Below are 17,851 nucleotides of genomic sequence, written 5' to 3' on the forward strand. Positions count from 1 at the left end.
CAATAAGAAAGTTAAAAACAGAACTGGCTGGTACTTGGAAATGTTACTTTATGGTCTTAGGTTCCTGAGTAGCGTGAGCAGAGCACTTGATTTTATTCTAGGAATCACTCTGCATGCATAAAACAAACAAGGAAGGAGAGAGGGAGAGACACGCAGAGAGAGAGATTAATGGGAAAAGTTACACACGGAATAAACTTCCCCTGGAAACAGAAGTTTCAAAAACCATTTTGCAAACCATTTTACCCATGACAATCCTGAGTCATAGGCATACCACAGACATACAGATGACCGCCAGGCACAAGGAAAAGCTGCTCAATATCACTCGTCAGGAAAATGCAAATCAAAACCACAATGAGATCTCATCTCACACCTGTTAGAACAGCTGTCCTCAAAAACACAGGAAATAAGTGCTGGCGAGGATGCAGGGAAAGGGAAACCCAAGTGCACTGTGGGTGGGGGCGTAAATTAAATTGGTGGAGTTGCTATGGAAACAGGATGGAGGTCCCTCAAAAAATGAAAAATAGAACTAACATAGAGTCCAGCAATCCCACTTCTGGGTATTTATTAAAGGAAACAAAAACACTAACTTGAAAAGATATCGGCACCCCTCCCTTCACCCGTTATTTGCAATGTTATTCACAATGACCAAGACATGGGAACGACATGGGCTCCTGGGTGGCTCAGTCGGTTGAGCTTCTGACTCCTGGTTTTTGCTCAGGTCATGATCCCAGGGTCATGGGATTGAACCCTGCATCAGGCTCCACACTGAGCACTGATCCTACTCAAGTCTCTCTCTCTCTCTGCCCCTCTCCCTGGCTCGTGCTCTCTCTCAAATAAAAAAAACAATAAAAAATAAAAGTTGCTAAAAGTATACATAAAAAAAAAAAGACAAGGGGCGCCTGGGCGGTTAAGCGTCCAACTTTGGCTCAGGTCATGATCTAATGGCTTGTGAGTTCGAGCCCTGCATCGGGCTCTGTGCTGACAGCTCGGAGCCTGGAGCGTGCTTCTGATCCTGTGTCTCCCTCTCTTTCTCTGCCCCTCCTCCACTCATGCTCTGTCTCTGTCTCTCTCAAAAATAAATAAACATTAAAAAAATTAAAAAAAAATAGAAACAACCTAAGTGTCCATTGATGGATGAATGGATAAAGAAAATGTCACACACACACACACACACACACACACACACATTATTCAGCCATAGGAAGGAAATCCTGCCATTTGCAACAACATGAATGAACCTTCTGACCATTATGTTAAGTGAAACATAACTCAGAGAAAGACAGGTAGCATATGATCTCACTTATATGTAGAATCTAAAAAAACCAACAAAACAAAACTGATCTCATAATGCAGAGAACAAATTGGTGGTTGCCAAAGGTGGGGGGTGGAGCGGAGGGAGGGTGAAATGAGTAAAGGTCAAAAGGTACAAACTTCCAGTTACAAATAAGGAAGTCCTGGGGCACCTGGGTGACTCAGTTGGTTGAGCGTCCAACTTTGGCTCAGGTCATGATCTTGCGGTTTGTGAGTTCGAGCCCCACATCAGACTCACTGCTGTCAGGCTGTCAGTGCAGAGCCCGCTTCAGATCCTCTGTTCCCCTCTCTCTGCCAGTCCTCACTTGCACTCTCCCAAAAATAAATGAATATTAAAAAAATAGAAATATTAAAAAAAAAAGTAAGTCCTGGGGATGGGACCATGTGACATGGTTAGCAATACTGAACTGCGTATTTGACAGTTGCTAAGAGCATGGGTCTCAGAAGTTCTCATCACAAGAAAAAGATGTGTATGTAGCAATGGATGTTAACTACACTTGTGTGGTAATCATTTATATATATATATATATATATATATATATATATATATATATATATATTCTCCCATCTCCCACCATTACTGATGCGGGGCTTGAACTCACAAACTGTGAGATTATGACCTGAGCTAAAGTCAGAGGCTCAACTGACTGAACCACCCAGGGGCCCTTCTTCTTGTTTTAAAAGTTTATTTACTTATTTTGAGAGAGAGAGAGTGTGAGCTCAAGTGGGGGGAGGGGCAGAGAGTCAGGGGGGAGAGAGAGAATTCCACAGAGCCTGACGCGGGGCTTGAACCTATACACTGTGAGATCATGATTTGAGCCAAAACCAAGAGTTGGATGCTTAACCGACTGAGCCCACCCCCCCCCGGCACCCTTGTCTTAATCTCTTCTACAAAGTGTCCAGAAATGACACCAGATGTTACCGTCTCTGCTCCTCACACCATGCCACATATTCACACAGGACCCCGTGTTGAAGGTACCTCCTTCCCACTTCCAGGGCTTCTGTGAGCACATTGCCAAATCTCCTCGGTTCTGGGGGAGGGGGCCTCCCCCCACTTTTCTGACATAACTGCAGCGTCCAGTTTCTCCCTTATAGGAGTTTCCTCTCCTTCACTATGGGTAGTTCTCCCATAACCTTGACTACTGGGTTGAGCCCATCGGCACCCCAGATTCTATCATCTCCATTAGCACAGCTCTGAGAAGCACCCAAAGACCAGCCGGGGACTTGGTGCTATCTGCCAGGGTCACTGATAAACCACAGCTACCACCAGGATCCCAGCTGTGATAGGTTGTCATTGTTCAGTGTATTTGTTTTCCCTCCCTGGAGTGGATTATATCTCCCCACCCCACTGATAGCAGGCTTGGCATCAGAAGCGTGGTGCCTCTCCCCGAGGAGACATTCCTGTCCTTCAAACTCAGGGCGACTCGCTTTGTGACTTGCTTTGGCCAACAGAGTGTGCGTGGAAGGTATGAGGGTCATGTCTGCAAAGAAGCCTTAGGAGCCAGCCCATGGCTTTGTCATCTGTCATTTCGCACTGCTGTGAGACTGCAGTGTCCCACATAGGGGCTGCTCCGTCAGCCTGGGTCCCTGAGTGAAGAGCACAGCTGTTAGGGTGGACGAGGAGAATGAGTGAGAAAGAAACCTTTGCTGCGTAAGCCACTGGGTCTTTAGGATTGTTTATCTCAGCATCACCTGGTGTCTCCTGACTAATCACTGGTTCCACTCGTCTCAAAGCCGAGTATCAGCTTTTCACCTGCCATCATCCAAATCGGCGCCCCCTTCCCCACTCATCAGGACTTCAGAGACAACTGTGGTCAGCACCTTGACTCCTACTACCTGACGCCATCCATGATAGTTGCTACCACAATTCAGATTATGACACAGTGCAGGGGACGGTGAGCACTTTGACCTAACCTCTCCAGCAAGCCTGACTCACTCGCGGGGAGAGAGGGAGTGACCTGCCCTTGGTCTTATTTTTACACTTTGTCCCTAAACATTGGCTTTTGGGGGGTGGTTCCAGCCTGTACTTTCCCGGATTCGTGTCTTCCCCCAGGTACCTGTGACAATGGTGGGACCTTGGAGAGAGGCCAGTGCCCCTCGCTGTTTTCCCATGAACTGCACTTTAATGTCACCTGGCCTGTGGGGTGAGGTGCTGGTGCTGGAAAGGGGTCACTTGGTAGGTGTCACCAATGATGGGGCTAACCTCACTACCCTCAGCCCCAGTCTGCCCACCTCTGCCTCTTCTCCCCAGAAGGCTTCTTGTCTGTCTCGAACCCTGCCCGGGGCCATTTTCATTTCTGGATTCCCCTCTGGGTCTCGGTTGTACATGCGCGGCCTCCAGAAAGGCTAAATCTGACGCAGTGGCGCCTCCCAGCCCCAGGGTAGCACGGTGGCACAAGTGGCTGAGGCGGTTGCTGCCGTGTTGCTTCCTTTCCAGGTTTCTCACGAAGGCTGGGGCCCGGCATGGGGAGGCGGCATTCTCCAAGGGCAGCAAGGGGACTGCCTCCAGCAGTTTTCGAGGGACTGTCCCTTCCCCTGGTCAGAGGGGGCTCCGCGAGCTCGGGAGGCACAGTGGCCACTGCCCCAGCTCAGAATGCACAGGTGTCACCTTCCCCTCCTGGGGAGGCATTCAGATGACTAATACCTGCCACTAAATGATAATTAAGTGCCACGGGAGAGACGTCGGTAGCAAGCACCATTACATTTCGGGAATGAGAGAGGTCACTTCCTGATCACACATGGCTTCCTGGTGGAGGAGGGAAAGAAGCAAAGCCGTGAGGATTTTCCTAGGCCGAGAGGAAGAGAAAGGGAGGTGGACGGGGTGTTACTAGCGTAGGAAACAGCTCAGGCAAAGGCCTGAGGGTAGGAAAGCCTGAGACGAAGAAGCTCGTTGGCTGGAGTAGAAGGAAGTCGGGTAGCAGAGGGAGGTCAAATGAAAGGGTGGATGGGGAGGAATCAGGGGCCTGATGCTGGCTTGGGAGCCATCTCCCCGGGAGCCCGGTGACCCCCTGCAGCAGGGTCCGTTCGCCTCTGTGTCCTCAGCACAGTGACTGGCATATTGTGCTTTGTTCCCAACACTGGTGCTTGACCATAAATCCCATCCCGCGGAGACTCTTCTGAAAAACAAAGAATACCTTTCCGAAAACAAACGTTTTCGTATTGTGCCAACTGGTCAAAGATGTTAAGAAATCGAAGTGGAGGATCCCAAGAAGGGCTCAGCTCCCTGTGGGCTCCTTCCCCCGAGCCTCCTCTGCTGGGTTGCTGTCCAGCCCTGGGCACGCCCTCCTCTGGCTGATTTATCTTTTTATTCCTTTGCTCACTTCCCCAACTTGACCACACACACACAAACACGCACACACACACACACACACACGCACTCAGAGGCCAGAGAAAGATGCAGCGCGACCCGAAGAGGCCAGGTGCGTGTCTGGTGCTTAGCCAGCCCTGCTTGGTGAGTACCCACAGTGCCCCATGTTTGCAATTCCTTCAGCGACTCTGGGTCGTGACGCGCTCGCCCGTGAGATGTGAGAGGCACACACCTTCAAGGAGCTCCCAGTGAGCCTGGCATAGGTGAGCTTGCCAGCCATCCCCTGGCCCAGTCCCTGCCCCGCAAGTCTCGGGTCTCAAAGAAAGAGAAGGATTCACAGGGTTCCCCTCGGCGAAGACTCCAAGGCCTGAGGGATTACTGTATGGAATTTTATATTCATAATTTTATATTCTTTTCTTTGTAGAGAAACCCCCAATTGTGGCGAATGGCACTTTGACCTCTGCCTTCAAATATTTGCTCCTGGACTCAAGTTCTTTCCTACACCCGCCTCTACCTCCTCCGAGCTTTCTGGACCCCCTTCACTCTTCAGGTCACCGGAACAGAGGCACCATCTAACTGTGTCACCTTGTGCTGGAGCTGACGTCACCTCCTGGTCTGAATTCACATGGGAAAGCCATTTCTTGACTGAATGGGACTTCCATGGAAGAATCCACTTTCCTGGGAAGCAGCCTGCATTACCTTATGTTTGAAATTATTATTGTTACTGGCTTTTTTACTGATAGTAAGCATTCATTTTTAAAAACTGTGGTAAAATATGCATAACATAAAATTTACCATCTCACCCATTTTTTTTTCAACGTTTATTTATTTTTGGGACAGAGAGAGACAGAGCATGAACGGGGGAGGGGCAGAGAGAGAGGGAGACACAGAATCGGAAACAGGCTCCAGGCTCTGAGCCATCAGCCCAGAGCCCGACGCGGGGCTCGAACTCACGGACCGCGAGATCGTGACCTGGCTGAAGTCGGACGCTTAACCGACTGCGCCACCCAGGCGCCCCGCACCCATTTTTAACTGTATGGTTCAGTGGTATTAAGTACATTTACATTATTGGGCAACCGTCACCACCATCCATCTGTGTAGGTCCTCTCATCTTGTAAAACTGAAATTCTATGCTCATTCAATAACAATTTCCCGTTTTCTCCCCCCACCCCCTCCTCACCAGCCTCTGGGAACCACTATTCACTTTCAACAGTGATCTCAGTAGAGACCGTTTGTCTCTTGGATCGCGAGTCTCTTGTAGACACAGTTGGAGCATGAGTTTTTACCCAAATGAAACCCATTCTGCTCATTTCTGTCTCTTGACTTTAATTTCACCTTGGAGGACTCCTTGAAACATTTCTTGAAGGACAAGTCAGTGGTCATGAACTCTCTCAGCTTTTGTTTATCTGGGAATCTCTTTTTTTAAATGTTTGTTTTTGAGACAGAGAGAGAGAGAGAGAGAGAGAGAGGAGGGAATGGGCAGAGAAAGACGGAGACACAGAATCCAAAGCAGGCTCTGAGCTGTCATCACAGAGCCTGATGTGGGGCTCGAACTCATGAGCTTTGGTTATAGGCTTTCAGTCCAAGTCGTGGTAAGGGCAGGATGGAGACAGGGAAGAGAAAGGGGCAGAGGGAGTGAGGGGAACAAGTTTTCACCTCTCTCTCCTGCAGCTGGGACTGAAAATAAGGAAAGGCTGTGAGAGTCAGCCCCAGACTCCAGAGTCCAAGGTCTTGACCAAGTGTATTCCCCATCCAGTTTTGCTGCTTCTTGGGAGGGGGGTGGTGCTGGGGAGGGGAAAGGTAGGGTCCAAGGAACTGCTCTGAGTGGCCCAGGTAGGCTGGGGGTTGGGCTGCCAGCAGCTCTCCCCATCTGACACCTCCTGGGCTAGTCTTGTCTCCTTGATGTCTTCCCTTCCCACAGCAGTGAGGTCAGATACCTGGAGGAGGGGGAGAGAGGAGTGAGGTGGACGGTGCAGAGGCGAACCTGTGCTTGGCCCCCACGTCCAGCAGGGTAGCTAACCGTGCCTTTCAGTTCCTGCTGGGTGCTGCTCTGTGCGAAGGGCTGCTTCCCGTAGCTGCCCCCGGTTCTGGCTCCTGCTCTGCCGCTGCACCAGACCCATAAAGCTGCTCAGGCTCCTCGACTTCCTCAGGGTGCTCAGGACCTCCACGGGGGCCAGAGGTGAGGGGGGCGGGCGGGAAAAGGGCTGCAGTGACCCTCTGGATATTCCAGGGCAGAGGTGTGTGTGTGGGGAAGTGACTCTGAAGCCTAAGGGGAGGCTCAGGAGGGATTCCTCAGAGCTTTGTGTGCAGGGGGCACTGAGACGGGGGAGGAGGAAGGAAGCTGGGTCCAGCTGGTGCCGCTCTCCATCCAGGACCAGGCAGGTGGCAGGTGCATGCATCGGGAGGGTGGGCATAACCTCTTTCCGGAAGACTGCTCTTCCCACTTTGATTTGGTTTCCTGAGCCCCACATCTCTTCTGTCCTTCCCCCCACCAGCCCCAGTGCTCCCTCCTCTCTGGACTCTTCCTTTACTTCTGGTGGTGCTTTCTCCATGATAGCCTTGACTCTGCCCCTGGAGACGTCTCCTCTCTCTGGAGATGTCTCTGCCTTTGATCTCTGTCCCCTCCTCCAGCTCTGTCCCTATCTCTCCCATCCCCCACCCAGCCCATGTTTCTGGGCACAGCTGTCATTGGCAGGGCTGGGTTGGGGAGGGATACTGATTGCTTCCAAAAGGTTGGGTGTGTACCATCCAGTGTGAGGTCCAGGGCCTTCTCTCTTCTATTCCTTAGGAACTCCACAATTCCTCTGTATTTCCCTTTCCTCTGTCTCCTGGGGTCTGCTCCTGAACCCCAATCCTAGACCTTCCTAACCTAGGAGCCCACAGGCCATCCTCTCACTTACCTCTAAGGCTACCTCCTGGCTCTAGAAGCTCCAACCCAGGGATCTTCATAATCCTCACCCCCATCTCCCTGACACACCCAGCTAGGCTGAGAAATGAAACCCCAGCTCTCAGAACAAAGATGTATTGAGTCCAAGGTGAAGAGGAGGCTGATGCTGAGGAGGTCTGGGCACTTCCTGCTTGCAACCACTGTGGCTGCAGGAGTCTCCCCGCCACTCAGTCCCAGCATTATGAGATCTCTGACCCTCACTCTTATCCCCTGTAAAATGGGGTTGATGATTATCTATGGAGTGAGGGGTTTATGTTTGTAAACTAATTAACCCAGTGGTCAAAATAAAGTGGGTGATAGAAAATATGTCTGTTTTCGTTAACACTTACTGCAAAACCTTCAGATTTTTGGGACCCATGCCTATCTGTTCAGTCATCACTTTCTGGAAGCTTCCTTCTCTGTCCAGTCTCTTGGCCTACTAGTGTGGTCCTCTCTCCCTGTCCTTCAATCTCAATAAAGTCTGAGCCTCAGTCTGTGGTTTTCCCTTTGCAGCTCTCTGTGCAGATTTCCCCTCTCTGACCCAATGACCCCTGTGTCTATGATGTGTTCCCACCCCCAGCCTGGGCTTGGCTGGGCTCCCTTGGAAGAGGAAAGTTAGCCCAGACAGCAGTGTGTCATAGGGAGAAGGACAGCGGAGAGCCAAAGGGTGGGACTATGGGCAGCAGGTGGTGGAAGAGGAAGGAACAGAGTAAGGGAAACATGTATGTGTGGAGAAAGGGGTGGGGTGGAAGGACCCTCAGCTGAACCTGCATGTTCAGCACAGCCATCCCAGGGCTAGAAAGTTCCCACTCAGAAGAGGAGGGCAAGGGGCCGAGGGCACTCTCTTCAGAACCTCAAAGGCCCTAGCCCCAAGCTGCCTCTGATGGAGGGACAAGCAATGGAACTTCCTACCTTCTGCGAAACATATCTGGAAAATGGCATGGTAGTAAAAAGCTTACACGGTGTTTAGAGTAATGAAACAACCTGCAAACGAATCCCTCTGTTCTCTCGTCAATACAGGCACTTTCCCCATGGACGCATCCACTTCCGCTGAGCTTCTCCCCAGAGCAGGAGTGGCTCACACCGCTCTCAGCAACTCCCCATGCTCCAAAGGCACAGCAAGGTGGCCACTCACCGTCCCCAGCAGGGCCTCTCCAGCTGCCAACAGTAGGGAACGCACACTTAAAATTTCCACCACCTCCCCCTACTTTAAACCTATTTCTGAAGCAGTGCTCAAAACTACAGTCAAGACCAACACCTCAACCATCCCGATGTCCAAGTTTGTCATCAAGGCTGAAACCACTCCACCCACCCTCATTGTCTACACGAGCACCATAAAGTGTATCAATCCCACGAGCCTTATAATCACTGCCGCTTACCCTGCCACCACCTGCATGACCCCAACTACCACCAAGAGACTCACCTCTGCCATGATGTCTCCTCCCATGACCATTACCACTTTGGGGAAGACTCTCACAGCCATGGCCCTACTCTCTTCCTCTGTCCCAACCACGCACACAACCTTCCATATGCCCACATCCTCTACAACGGGTAACACAAACAGGATTAGCCTGACCACAGCAAGCATTCATACAACCAGGTCTCTTACCCCAATAATCGCTTCTACCTCTATTGCCCCTTCTCTAACTGCCACGAACATCTCGGCAACAGTAACTGATCACAACTCTTCACCCATCGCCAGTGCCGTCTTGATTATGACCACCACTTCACTTCCTAACACCACCATTACATTTAAAACAGCGACTGCCACCACTCATGATCCCACATCAACAAGTGTATTAACAACACCTACAACACAAAGCGTATCTGCTTCCACTGAAGTGACTGCCACGCTAAGTACGCCAACAACAATCGCTTTGAAAACAATGAGCTCCACGGAAATGAAGCTTACATGACAGAAACTCCTTCAACTTCTCCAGGCATGTCATCAATCACCCCAACAAATACAACTGTTTCTGCCACATCTACCACCTCTGAAACCGCCCTGGAGCCCACTACCACCCACAGACATTCACAACCACAGAACCACACTTCTCCGCTGCAGCCACTACACACACGGGGAAGACAACCATCATACCTCATGCTGCACCCCCTGGAAAACCACACTTATTCCTACACAGGACATTTCCACAGTGTCTTTCATGACAGAAATTACTTCTCCTCCCACAATCGCATCATTAATTACTCCCGGGAATACAATCAATTCTCTGACATCAACCTCTTCTACCCCAGTGACCGCCAATCCCTTGACATCAGCCACGAGTATGTGTCTGTCTTCTCCACCTGCCCCATCCACAAAACCAGTCTCCAGTTGGATCACAAACATTACCCCTATATCTACCTTGATTATTACTCCCTATAACCCACACCATGTCCACCTCTACATCTCCCACTAGTACTGACACCATAGCTGCAACTGAAATCACCACTCCTATCAACACTTCCACCATTGCCACCTTGAACACAGCCTCTTTGCCCACTTCCTCCACTCTAGAAACTGCCTCCACTGCTAGTACAATCTTGGTAACAACAACTACCCCTAAAATACCACACAGTCCTCCAGGAGTCACTTCTTCAAACATCTACTCTACAAGAAGCACGACCACATCAGCAATAACCCCATCTCCCACCACTGGTACCCCAAGGTTAGCCATCACCATAAACTCATCCTTTGTTAGTACAGGCATGCCTGCCTCAACACTGACAACCATCACCCCCACATCCAGGGGTACCAATGGTTCATTAATTACCATTCCTGACCTCACCTCTACAAGCACTGTTTCCAAAATGTCCACAATCCCCACATGTATCATCCCATCTCCCTCAGCTGCCCCAAATACAGACACAACATGCAGTGTCATCTCAACCTCTTCCACAAGGCTTACTATGGCGCCCATGCTCACAAGTACCCACAGCACTCCCCCTCCCACCCTTGCTACACACACTCCAGTTACATATGCAGGCTCATCTTCCACGTCTACCAGCAGCAATGGGACCATTCGGACAGAGAGTACTACCTCAACTGCAATGAGCACAAATACATCACACACAAATGCTAAATCCACCCCGGCACCCACTACCACTGACACACATACAACATCCCCAACCACAGGACGACCCTCTTCTAGATTTACTACATACACAGGCAAGGTGACTGTCACACCCTCTCATGCCACATCCACCTGGAAAACCACACTTACTCATACTGGGGATGTTTGGACACAGTCTCTCACCGTGGAGATTACTTCTCCTCTTGCAACTGCATCATCAATCACTCCCAAGAATATGGTCAATTCTCTGACATTTATCACCTCTACTCCAGTCACCACCAATACTGTGACATCAGCCATGAGTATGAGTCTATCTTCTCCACCTGCCCCAACCGCATTCAGTCTCCTCTTTGACAACAAACGCTACCCCTTTATCCACCTTGATTACTACCTTCCCTAGTACCCATGCTGCATTCACCCCTACAGTCACCATGGCCACAACTGAAATCACCACTCCCACAAACATTTCTATCTCTGCTACCTCAAGCACAGCCACTTCACCCACTCTCTCTGCCCCAGAAACAGCCATGACTGTTACTAGAATGTTGGTAACACCCACCCCCACAATATCACACAGTACATCTTGTGTTTCTCCTACACTTTCTTTCCCTACTCTGAGTACATCTACAAACGCGCTAAATACTTCTTTCGGTACTATTATTTCCTTTTCAATATCCACAACAATAATGTCCTCTTCCTTATCCTCCGCCAGTGTAAATTCAATGCTCACGACCACCCCTAACTCTCTTCCTACATTCTCACCTCTCTCTGGTGTGGAAAATACAGGGACTTCTGTCACTGCTTTCACTACTCTTTTTTCATCCGAAACTACAAGAACTTCTCCAACCATGTCTTCTCTAAAAGACCTTTGCGACTGAAACAACTGCCACTTGTTTTATTTCTTCTACTACCCCATGTCCAGAACCTATATCAGTTACGATAGTGCCTGCCTCTCCCACTACTTCATGTATGGAAATGGGTCCAAGTAGTGAAGTTACTTCGATGCCTAACATCCCAATGTCAGTGTTCACCTCTACTACTGAGATGGCTACCTCCCCTAGTTCCACCAGTATGACAACTGTGTTTCCTAGGCATACGGACACTTCTGCTTCCGTTCTGGAAACGCATCCTACCAACAGCATAATGGATGCTCCTAGTTCTATCAGCATTGGGACTGTCCCCAGTTACACGGTTTTGATAAGCACTCAAAGACCCACCAGTGGAAGCTGGATGAGCACCAATTCTGTAACCGTCCCACATATGCCTGGCTTCATGAGCCTCCCACTGACCATGAAACCAAGCAGCAGGTTTCCAACTGCCATGGTGGCTTCAATCAAGTTGACTCACTCCACCCCACCCACCATCAAGATTCCAGAAGCACCGGTAGTCATCTCTCAGACTACCACCACCTTTATGTCACCCAGGGCAACTTCAACCACTACTCAGATGACCACACAGTCTAGACTGACTACACCTCAGGTTGGACTTACTGCTTCCCTGTTCCGTCTTCTCTCTCCCCTAATAAATTTCTGTGTCACCAAAGGCAAACCCTATCCTGAACTTCCCTTTCTTACTGTGTTGCCCAGGCACCTGTGACCATGGTGGCACCTGGATGCAAGGCCTATGCCACTGCCCTTTGGGGTTCTCTGGGGACCACTGTGAGCTCCAGGAGATCAGGTGCCAGAATGGAGGTAAATGGGATGACCTCAAGTGCCACTTCCCTAGCATCTTCCATGGCTACTGTTGGAGTTTGTGGTGGAAGAGGTAGATCTGGGTGAGTTGTCAGAGCCCTGCCTTTTGCACTTTCTCCTGGGAGGTGCCACTGGCTCTCTCTGGGCCCAGCCCTGCGGTTACCTGTTAGTATTCATGCCATTTTGCCTAATTCTGCCATTCTTGCCTTCTCTCTCATGCTTCCCTCTACCTCATCTCATGCCTCTTTTTCACCCTCACCTCCAGGAGGTGGTTGGACCACACTCCTTCCTGTGGTCTCCTCCCAATCTGGGCTGCTCGGAGCTGTATTAACTTCTAATTGCCACTGTAACAAATTATTACAAACTTAGCGGCTGAGATAATGAAAATTTATTATCTTACAATTCTGTAGAGTAGGAGTCTAACGTGAGTCTTACTGGGCTAACATCAAGGTGTCGGCAGGGCTGTGTTCTTCTCTGAAGACTTTAGGGGAGAATCCATTTCTTTGCCCTTTTCAGGTTCTGAAGCCTCTCACATTCCTGGTCTCAAGGCTCCCTCTCTCCATCTTCAAAGCCAGCAACATTTCATCTCTGTGTCTTTTTTTTTTTCAAAAAAATTTTTTAAGTTTATTTATTTTTGACAGAGAGAGAGGCAGAGAATGAGCAGGGGAGAGGCAGAGAGAGATGGAGACACAGACTCGGAAGCAGGCTCCAGGCTCTGAGTTGTCAGCACAGAGCCTGACGCGGGGCTCGAACTCACAAACTGCGAGATCATGACCTGAGCTGAAGTCAGATGTTCAACCAACTGAACCACCCAGGCGCCCCATCTGTGTCTTTCTTCTGTAGTCACATTTTCTTGTGACTGATCTGACCTCCTGTCTTTCTCTTCCACTGTTAAGGACTCTTGTGATTATGTTGAGCCCACCCAATAATCCACGTTAATTTTCCCATTTTAGTCAGATGATTAGCAATTTTAATCTACATACAATCTTGATTCCTCCTTGCCATGCAGCATAACATATCCAGAGGTTCTGGGGACTAAGACATAGGCATCTTTGGGAGCCGTCATTCTGCCTCCCACTGAGGCAGACAAGGGAGAGACCACAGGTCTGACTGCTGTGCCTCCTTACCTCTAACCTTTCCCTCACCTTGGCACAACTTATCCTAGAAGTCCTATCTCCTTTCCTCCTACCATTCATTCAGTCTTCAGGGAACATGGAGAGGAGTGATGGGATGAACCTCTGGATTGTGGTGGTGGCAATGGTGGTGAAGTGACCAGAACAGGGCATATTGTGCACAGACACTGTGGGTGCTGAAGGGGATATGGAGGTGTCTGTTGACCAGGAGATCTCCCCTGACCTCAATGACAACACTTCCAAGGCCTACGAGGATTTCAGCGACACCTTCTGGGATCAGGTGACGGGAAGGGGAGGGAACTCAAGGGTCTTTCCTTGAAGTTGAGCTTGGGCATCTGGGTGCACTCGGGTCATGAGGTTCAGGTGCAAGTGGAAGTGCAAGGATCCTGGCATTTCGGATGCAGAAGATTTACCAAAATGTGCAAGGATTCGAGGATGTGGAGATCCTGTCCCTGAGGCAGGAGACCCTTTTGGGGCTATGGAGGTAGTGTTGGGTGGGGGAAGGAGAATGAAGGGTGGGGGAATGGAGAAGCCATCCTTTCCTTTTGGAATCAATCAGATTTCAAAAAGAGAGAGGTGGAGGTAGGACATAGGGGAACTAATAACTCCATGGGGAATTTTTTGGATCATTTTCTGTAGTCATTTCTCTGTAGGAGAGATGCCACCTTCCTTTTGAAGCATGGTTGGAAAGAGAGAGATTACATGGGACATGCAGGGAGGTGGCGCATAAAGGCTTATGGGAAGCCTGGTGTCTGGACAGTAGCTGGTTTCTCTCTGGCTGGCACCAGGCCTGCTGAGTGGTCAGCCTGAGTGAGGCAAAGTGCCCAGGAGGGCCTGGTTTGATAATGGCTTGATGCAAGGCGGGAGAATGTCAATCATTCCTTGTCCTGCCTTCCAGGCTGACCAAGTCAGGGATGCTGGTGGGTCCTGAAAATAATGTGTCTGGAATCCCAACTCATTGCCTCTGCCTTCCTCTCACACCAGCGCACTTGTGGTTGGTCCTGGAGGTGACCTTCTAAAGACCTATGTGCCCCAGGCCTGGGCACCCTGTAAGACACCCAACCTTCTCGATCCCCTCAGGAATGGCAGCATTGTGGTGCCCTTTAGCCTCCAGCTGGAGAGCGAGTATGAGAAGGTGAAGACAGTCTTGAAGGAGGAGCTCCAGAATGTCAGCCACAATGGGGACAGCTGCCGGAGTGACTAGAGTAAGCCAAGACCGGAGGGAGGGGTTGGGGCAGAGCCACCAGCTTGGAGAGGAGCCTCTGGGCTCCGGTGCCAGCCCTGGGGTAGGTCTACAGCCAACTGGGCCAAGGATGGGGTTAAGGAGGGGCTAGTCCGAACCTGGGTGCTGGGGAAGACTCCTTGAAAGTTCTGCTCCAAGTTTTCAGGATGGCTGAGGATGCTTGCTTATTCGGGGGAGATGAGAGAGGCAAGAGTCACCTTCCCTTGCAGCCCCTTCACATGTCCCCTACAGTGGCAGAGCCCTCTCTGTCCCTCCCCAGGCTTCCCTGCTCTGCTTCCCTGTCCCTGACCCTCTATTTATTTTTTAAAGGTGTGTGTGTGTGTGTGTGTGTGTGTGTGTGTGTGAGAGAGAGAGAGAGAGAGAGAGAGAGAGAGAATGAGAAAGCAGGGGAGGCGCAGAAAGAGGGAGACTGGGAATCCCAAGCAGGCTCTGCACTGACAGTGCAGCTCAATGTCATGAACTATGAGATCATGACCTGAGCCCAGTTCAAGAGTCCAAGGTTTAACTGACTGAGCCACCCAGGCGCCCCTGTCCCTGACCCTTTAACCTCCCTCAATTCCACCTGTGCCTGTGTCCCCCCCAGCCCTGTGTTTTAGGCCTGACTCCATCAAGGTGACCAATGACACCAGGAAGGAGCTGACCCTGGAAGGTAAGGGTGGGCAAAGGGCTGAGTGGCCCCCGGAGGTCGTGACTCTCCCACCGCAGACATCTGCCCATTGACATTCTTGGGGAGGAGGGAAGACCTTTCAGGAGGCAAGTGGTGTGGCCCCGGCAGGGCTGTCCTTCCTGGAGCTTATTAGTTTTTCACCTGAGGACCAGCAGGGAAGGTGAGGGTCTTAGGGGCCGACCCTCCCCTCATCTAATCTCAGGGTCCACTCCACGACACCCCACCCTCCGAAACGTAGTTTCTCCCATCTGTTTTCAGCGTGATTATAACCAGGCCCCTGAATAGAGTGGATGAGGTCCTTGTCTCTCTGCACCCCCCTCCCACCTCCAGCCATCTGTCGCCACGCCACTGCCAAAGGCTATGAGGATTTCTTCTTCCCCTCGGTGGAGGAGAACCGGCTCCGCTGCGTCACCAAATGCACGTCGGGCGTGGATGGCGCCATCGACTGTCACCAAGGCCAGTGCCTAGTGGAGAGGAGCGGTCCCGCTCGCCGGTGAGGCCCTGAGCACCCGCGGGAGCCCCGCCCACCGCCCGCCCGGCCCGCGGGCCCACCCCCTCGCCCCCCACCCCGGGGGGGGGCACCCCGCCCACCTGCCGGCGCCCACGGAGTCCAAGTATGTTAGCCGACCCGCCCAGATGGTGGTGAGGGTCTGTGACCTGTGACCCCTGCTCCAGCTGCTTCTCCACGGACACGCGCTGGTTTTCGGGCCCGCGCTGCGAGGTGGCTGTCGCCTGGAGGGCACTGGTCGGGGGCCTGACGGGGGCCGCGGCTCTGCGGCTGGTGGCGCTGAGCATCTTCGTTGCCCGCTACAGCACAGCCGGCCGAGGCGGAGGCAGGGAGCGCGTTGGGGGTGGGCGTGAGGGCGGCAAAGGGGTCCCCGCTGGGGCGGTCCTGCTCTGCCAGCGCGTCGCCCCAACTCAGGTCCTGGGGCGGCGACGGACGTGCGATGAGGACACTGTGGGGACGTTTTCGGACTTGGGCTTGGAGGACGAGCGAACAGGTGAGTCCTGCCTCCCGGGGAGGGGGGCAGAGGCTTCCCTGGGCGCCACTGCGGGCCTGGGGAGGACCCAACTACCTCCCTTGCCCGAGGCTGACACGGACCTCCTGCCTGGAAGCTTGAGTAGCCACTTCCCTGGGCACCCTCCGAAGGAGGCGCGGGTCCTGCACGCGCCATCCCTACGGGGCAGGCACTGGGCACAGGAGCCCCCCTCCCAGGCCTTGCTTTCCCCATCCTTCCTTCCCTTCTCCTTTCCTGCCCCTTTCTCCTCTCTTTCCTCCTGTTCTCCCCCCCGACCCCCCGCCCGCCCTTTTCTCTCTCTCTAGTCAAGGATGAAAACTTCCAGGTGGCCTTGGAGGACGTGGACATCAATGTGAGCGTGAGGGTGCCAAGGGGGGATGGTGCGGAGCTCTCCCAGATCCAGGTCCAGAAGCCCTCCCGCCAGTCACCAGGGCAGGGGCCGGGCTAGGACCAGGAGGCAGTGGCTTTCCAGCCAGTCTGAGCAGGGTGGCTCCCTGTTCCCACTCCCTCTTTCACACATATTCTGTGGCGGGTGCACATCCAGAGACCTGAGGTGGCCTCGTCCTTGCTGTGGGCCCTGCGCCTCCCCCTCCCCGCCCTGCACCCTGCCCCCAACGGTGGGAAAGAACCATACGTACCGCATCCGTTTTGAGAGATGGCCCGAGGACTCGTGCAGCGCCGTCTCCCGGTTACCTTGGGCAAAATCCGACCAGCCCCGGATCCTCATCCTTCTCCCAGCTTGGGTGAAACCCACCTGGAGACCCGGTTCAAACCCAGGCTCCTCCACTGTGGGACCTCGGGCAAGTCAGTAACTTCTCTGAACCTGTAAAATAAGTATAGCATACTCGTGCTGATACCTTGAACGATTGTTGTGAAAACTAGATGTGCTCCGGCAGATCTCTGTCCAAGTGCACCTTCCTGTGTCCCCACATGCTTCAGGGGTCTCGGACCTCAGTCTCTATTCTCCTGTGCGGCTCCCTATGCCTGTTCCCCACCCGCAGCTGGAACCACCCTCCCTCCTGCTCCCTATGGAACTCCTTGCCGCGTCCCTTGCCCCCACCCTTAAATCTCCCCCTTGTGAACCCACTGCTTGACTCACTCCATGCCCCAGCCCCCAGCCCCAAGTCTCCCCCAGTTTGTCCCTTCCCCTGTCTTTATGACTTCAGCCCTAAATTCTTACCCTTATCCCAGTGCCCCCATCCTACATCCTCCCTCCTCCCCTGACACCCGGTTTCCAGTTATGTACAGATGTCCCTTGCCTCTCAGGTCCCCCGCTGCTGCTTCCCAGGCCCTGGTCTCCTGTTCTGAGGCTCCATTCCTTCTCCCTCCCAAGGACACTGGACCCCAGTTTTCCGGGGCCTCAAGAATGAGCAGAAGTGGAGCCCTGAGATGGAGAAGCCCTCTCAGCTCCTTGGCCTCATTCCTCTGTCTCCCCTGTCCCCTCCCACCCTTCCTCACCGCTCCCCTCTCCCTAGCCTCGCCC

At 52.2% G+C, this 17,851-nt stretch overlaps 1 protein-coding gene across 1 annotated transcript; it reads left to right on the forward strand.

Moving 5' to 3' along the window:
• Window positions 1-11,046: 11,046 nt before the first annotated feature.
• Window positions 11,047-16,816, forward strand: MUC17 (mucin 17, cell surface associated). Its single transcript, XM_047839200.1, is given in 11 exon segments — window positions 11,047-11,475; window positions 11,477-12,087; window positions 12,194-12,351; window positions 12,354-12,389; window positions 13,604-13,718; window positions 13,837-13,896; window positions 14,520-14,644; window positions 15,266-15,331; window positions 15,680-15,842; window positions 16,025-16,350; window positions 16,674-16,816. Coding segments are annotated over 11 exon segments (2,232 nt in total).
• Window positions 16,817-17,851: the final 1,035 nt, after the last annotated feature.

Source organism: Prionailurus viverrinus, chromosome E3 (assembly GCF_022837055.1).
Source record: "Prionailurus viverrinus isolate Anna chromosome E3, UM_Priviv_1.0, whole genome shotgun sequence".
NCBI classification, from domain to species: Eukaryota; Metazoa; Chordata; class Mammalia; order Carnivora; family Felidae; genus Prionailurus; species Prionailurus viverrinus.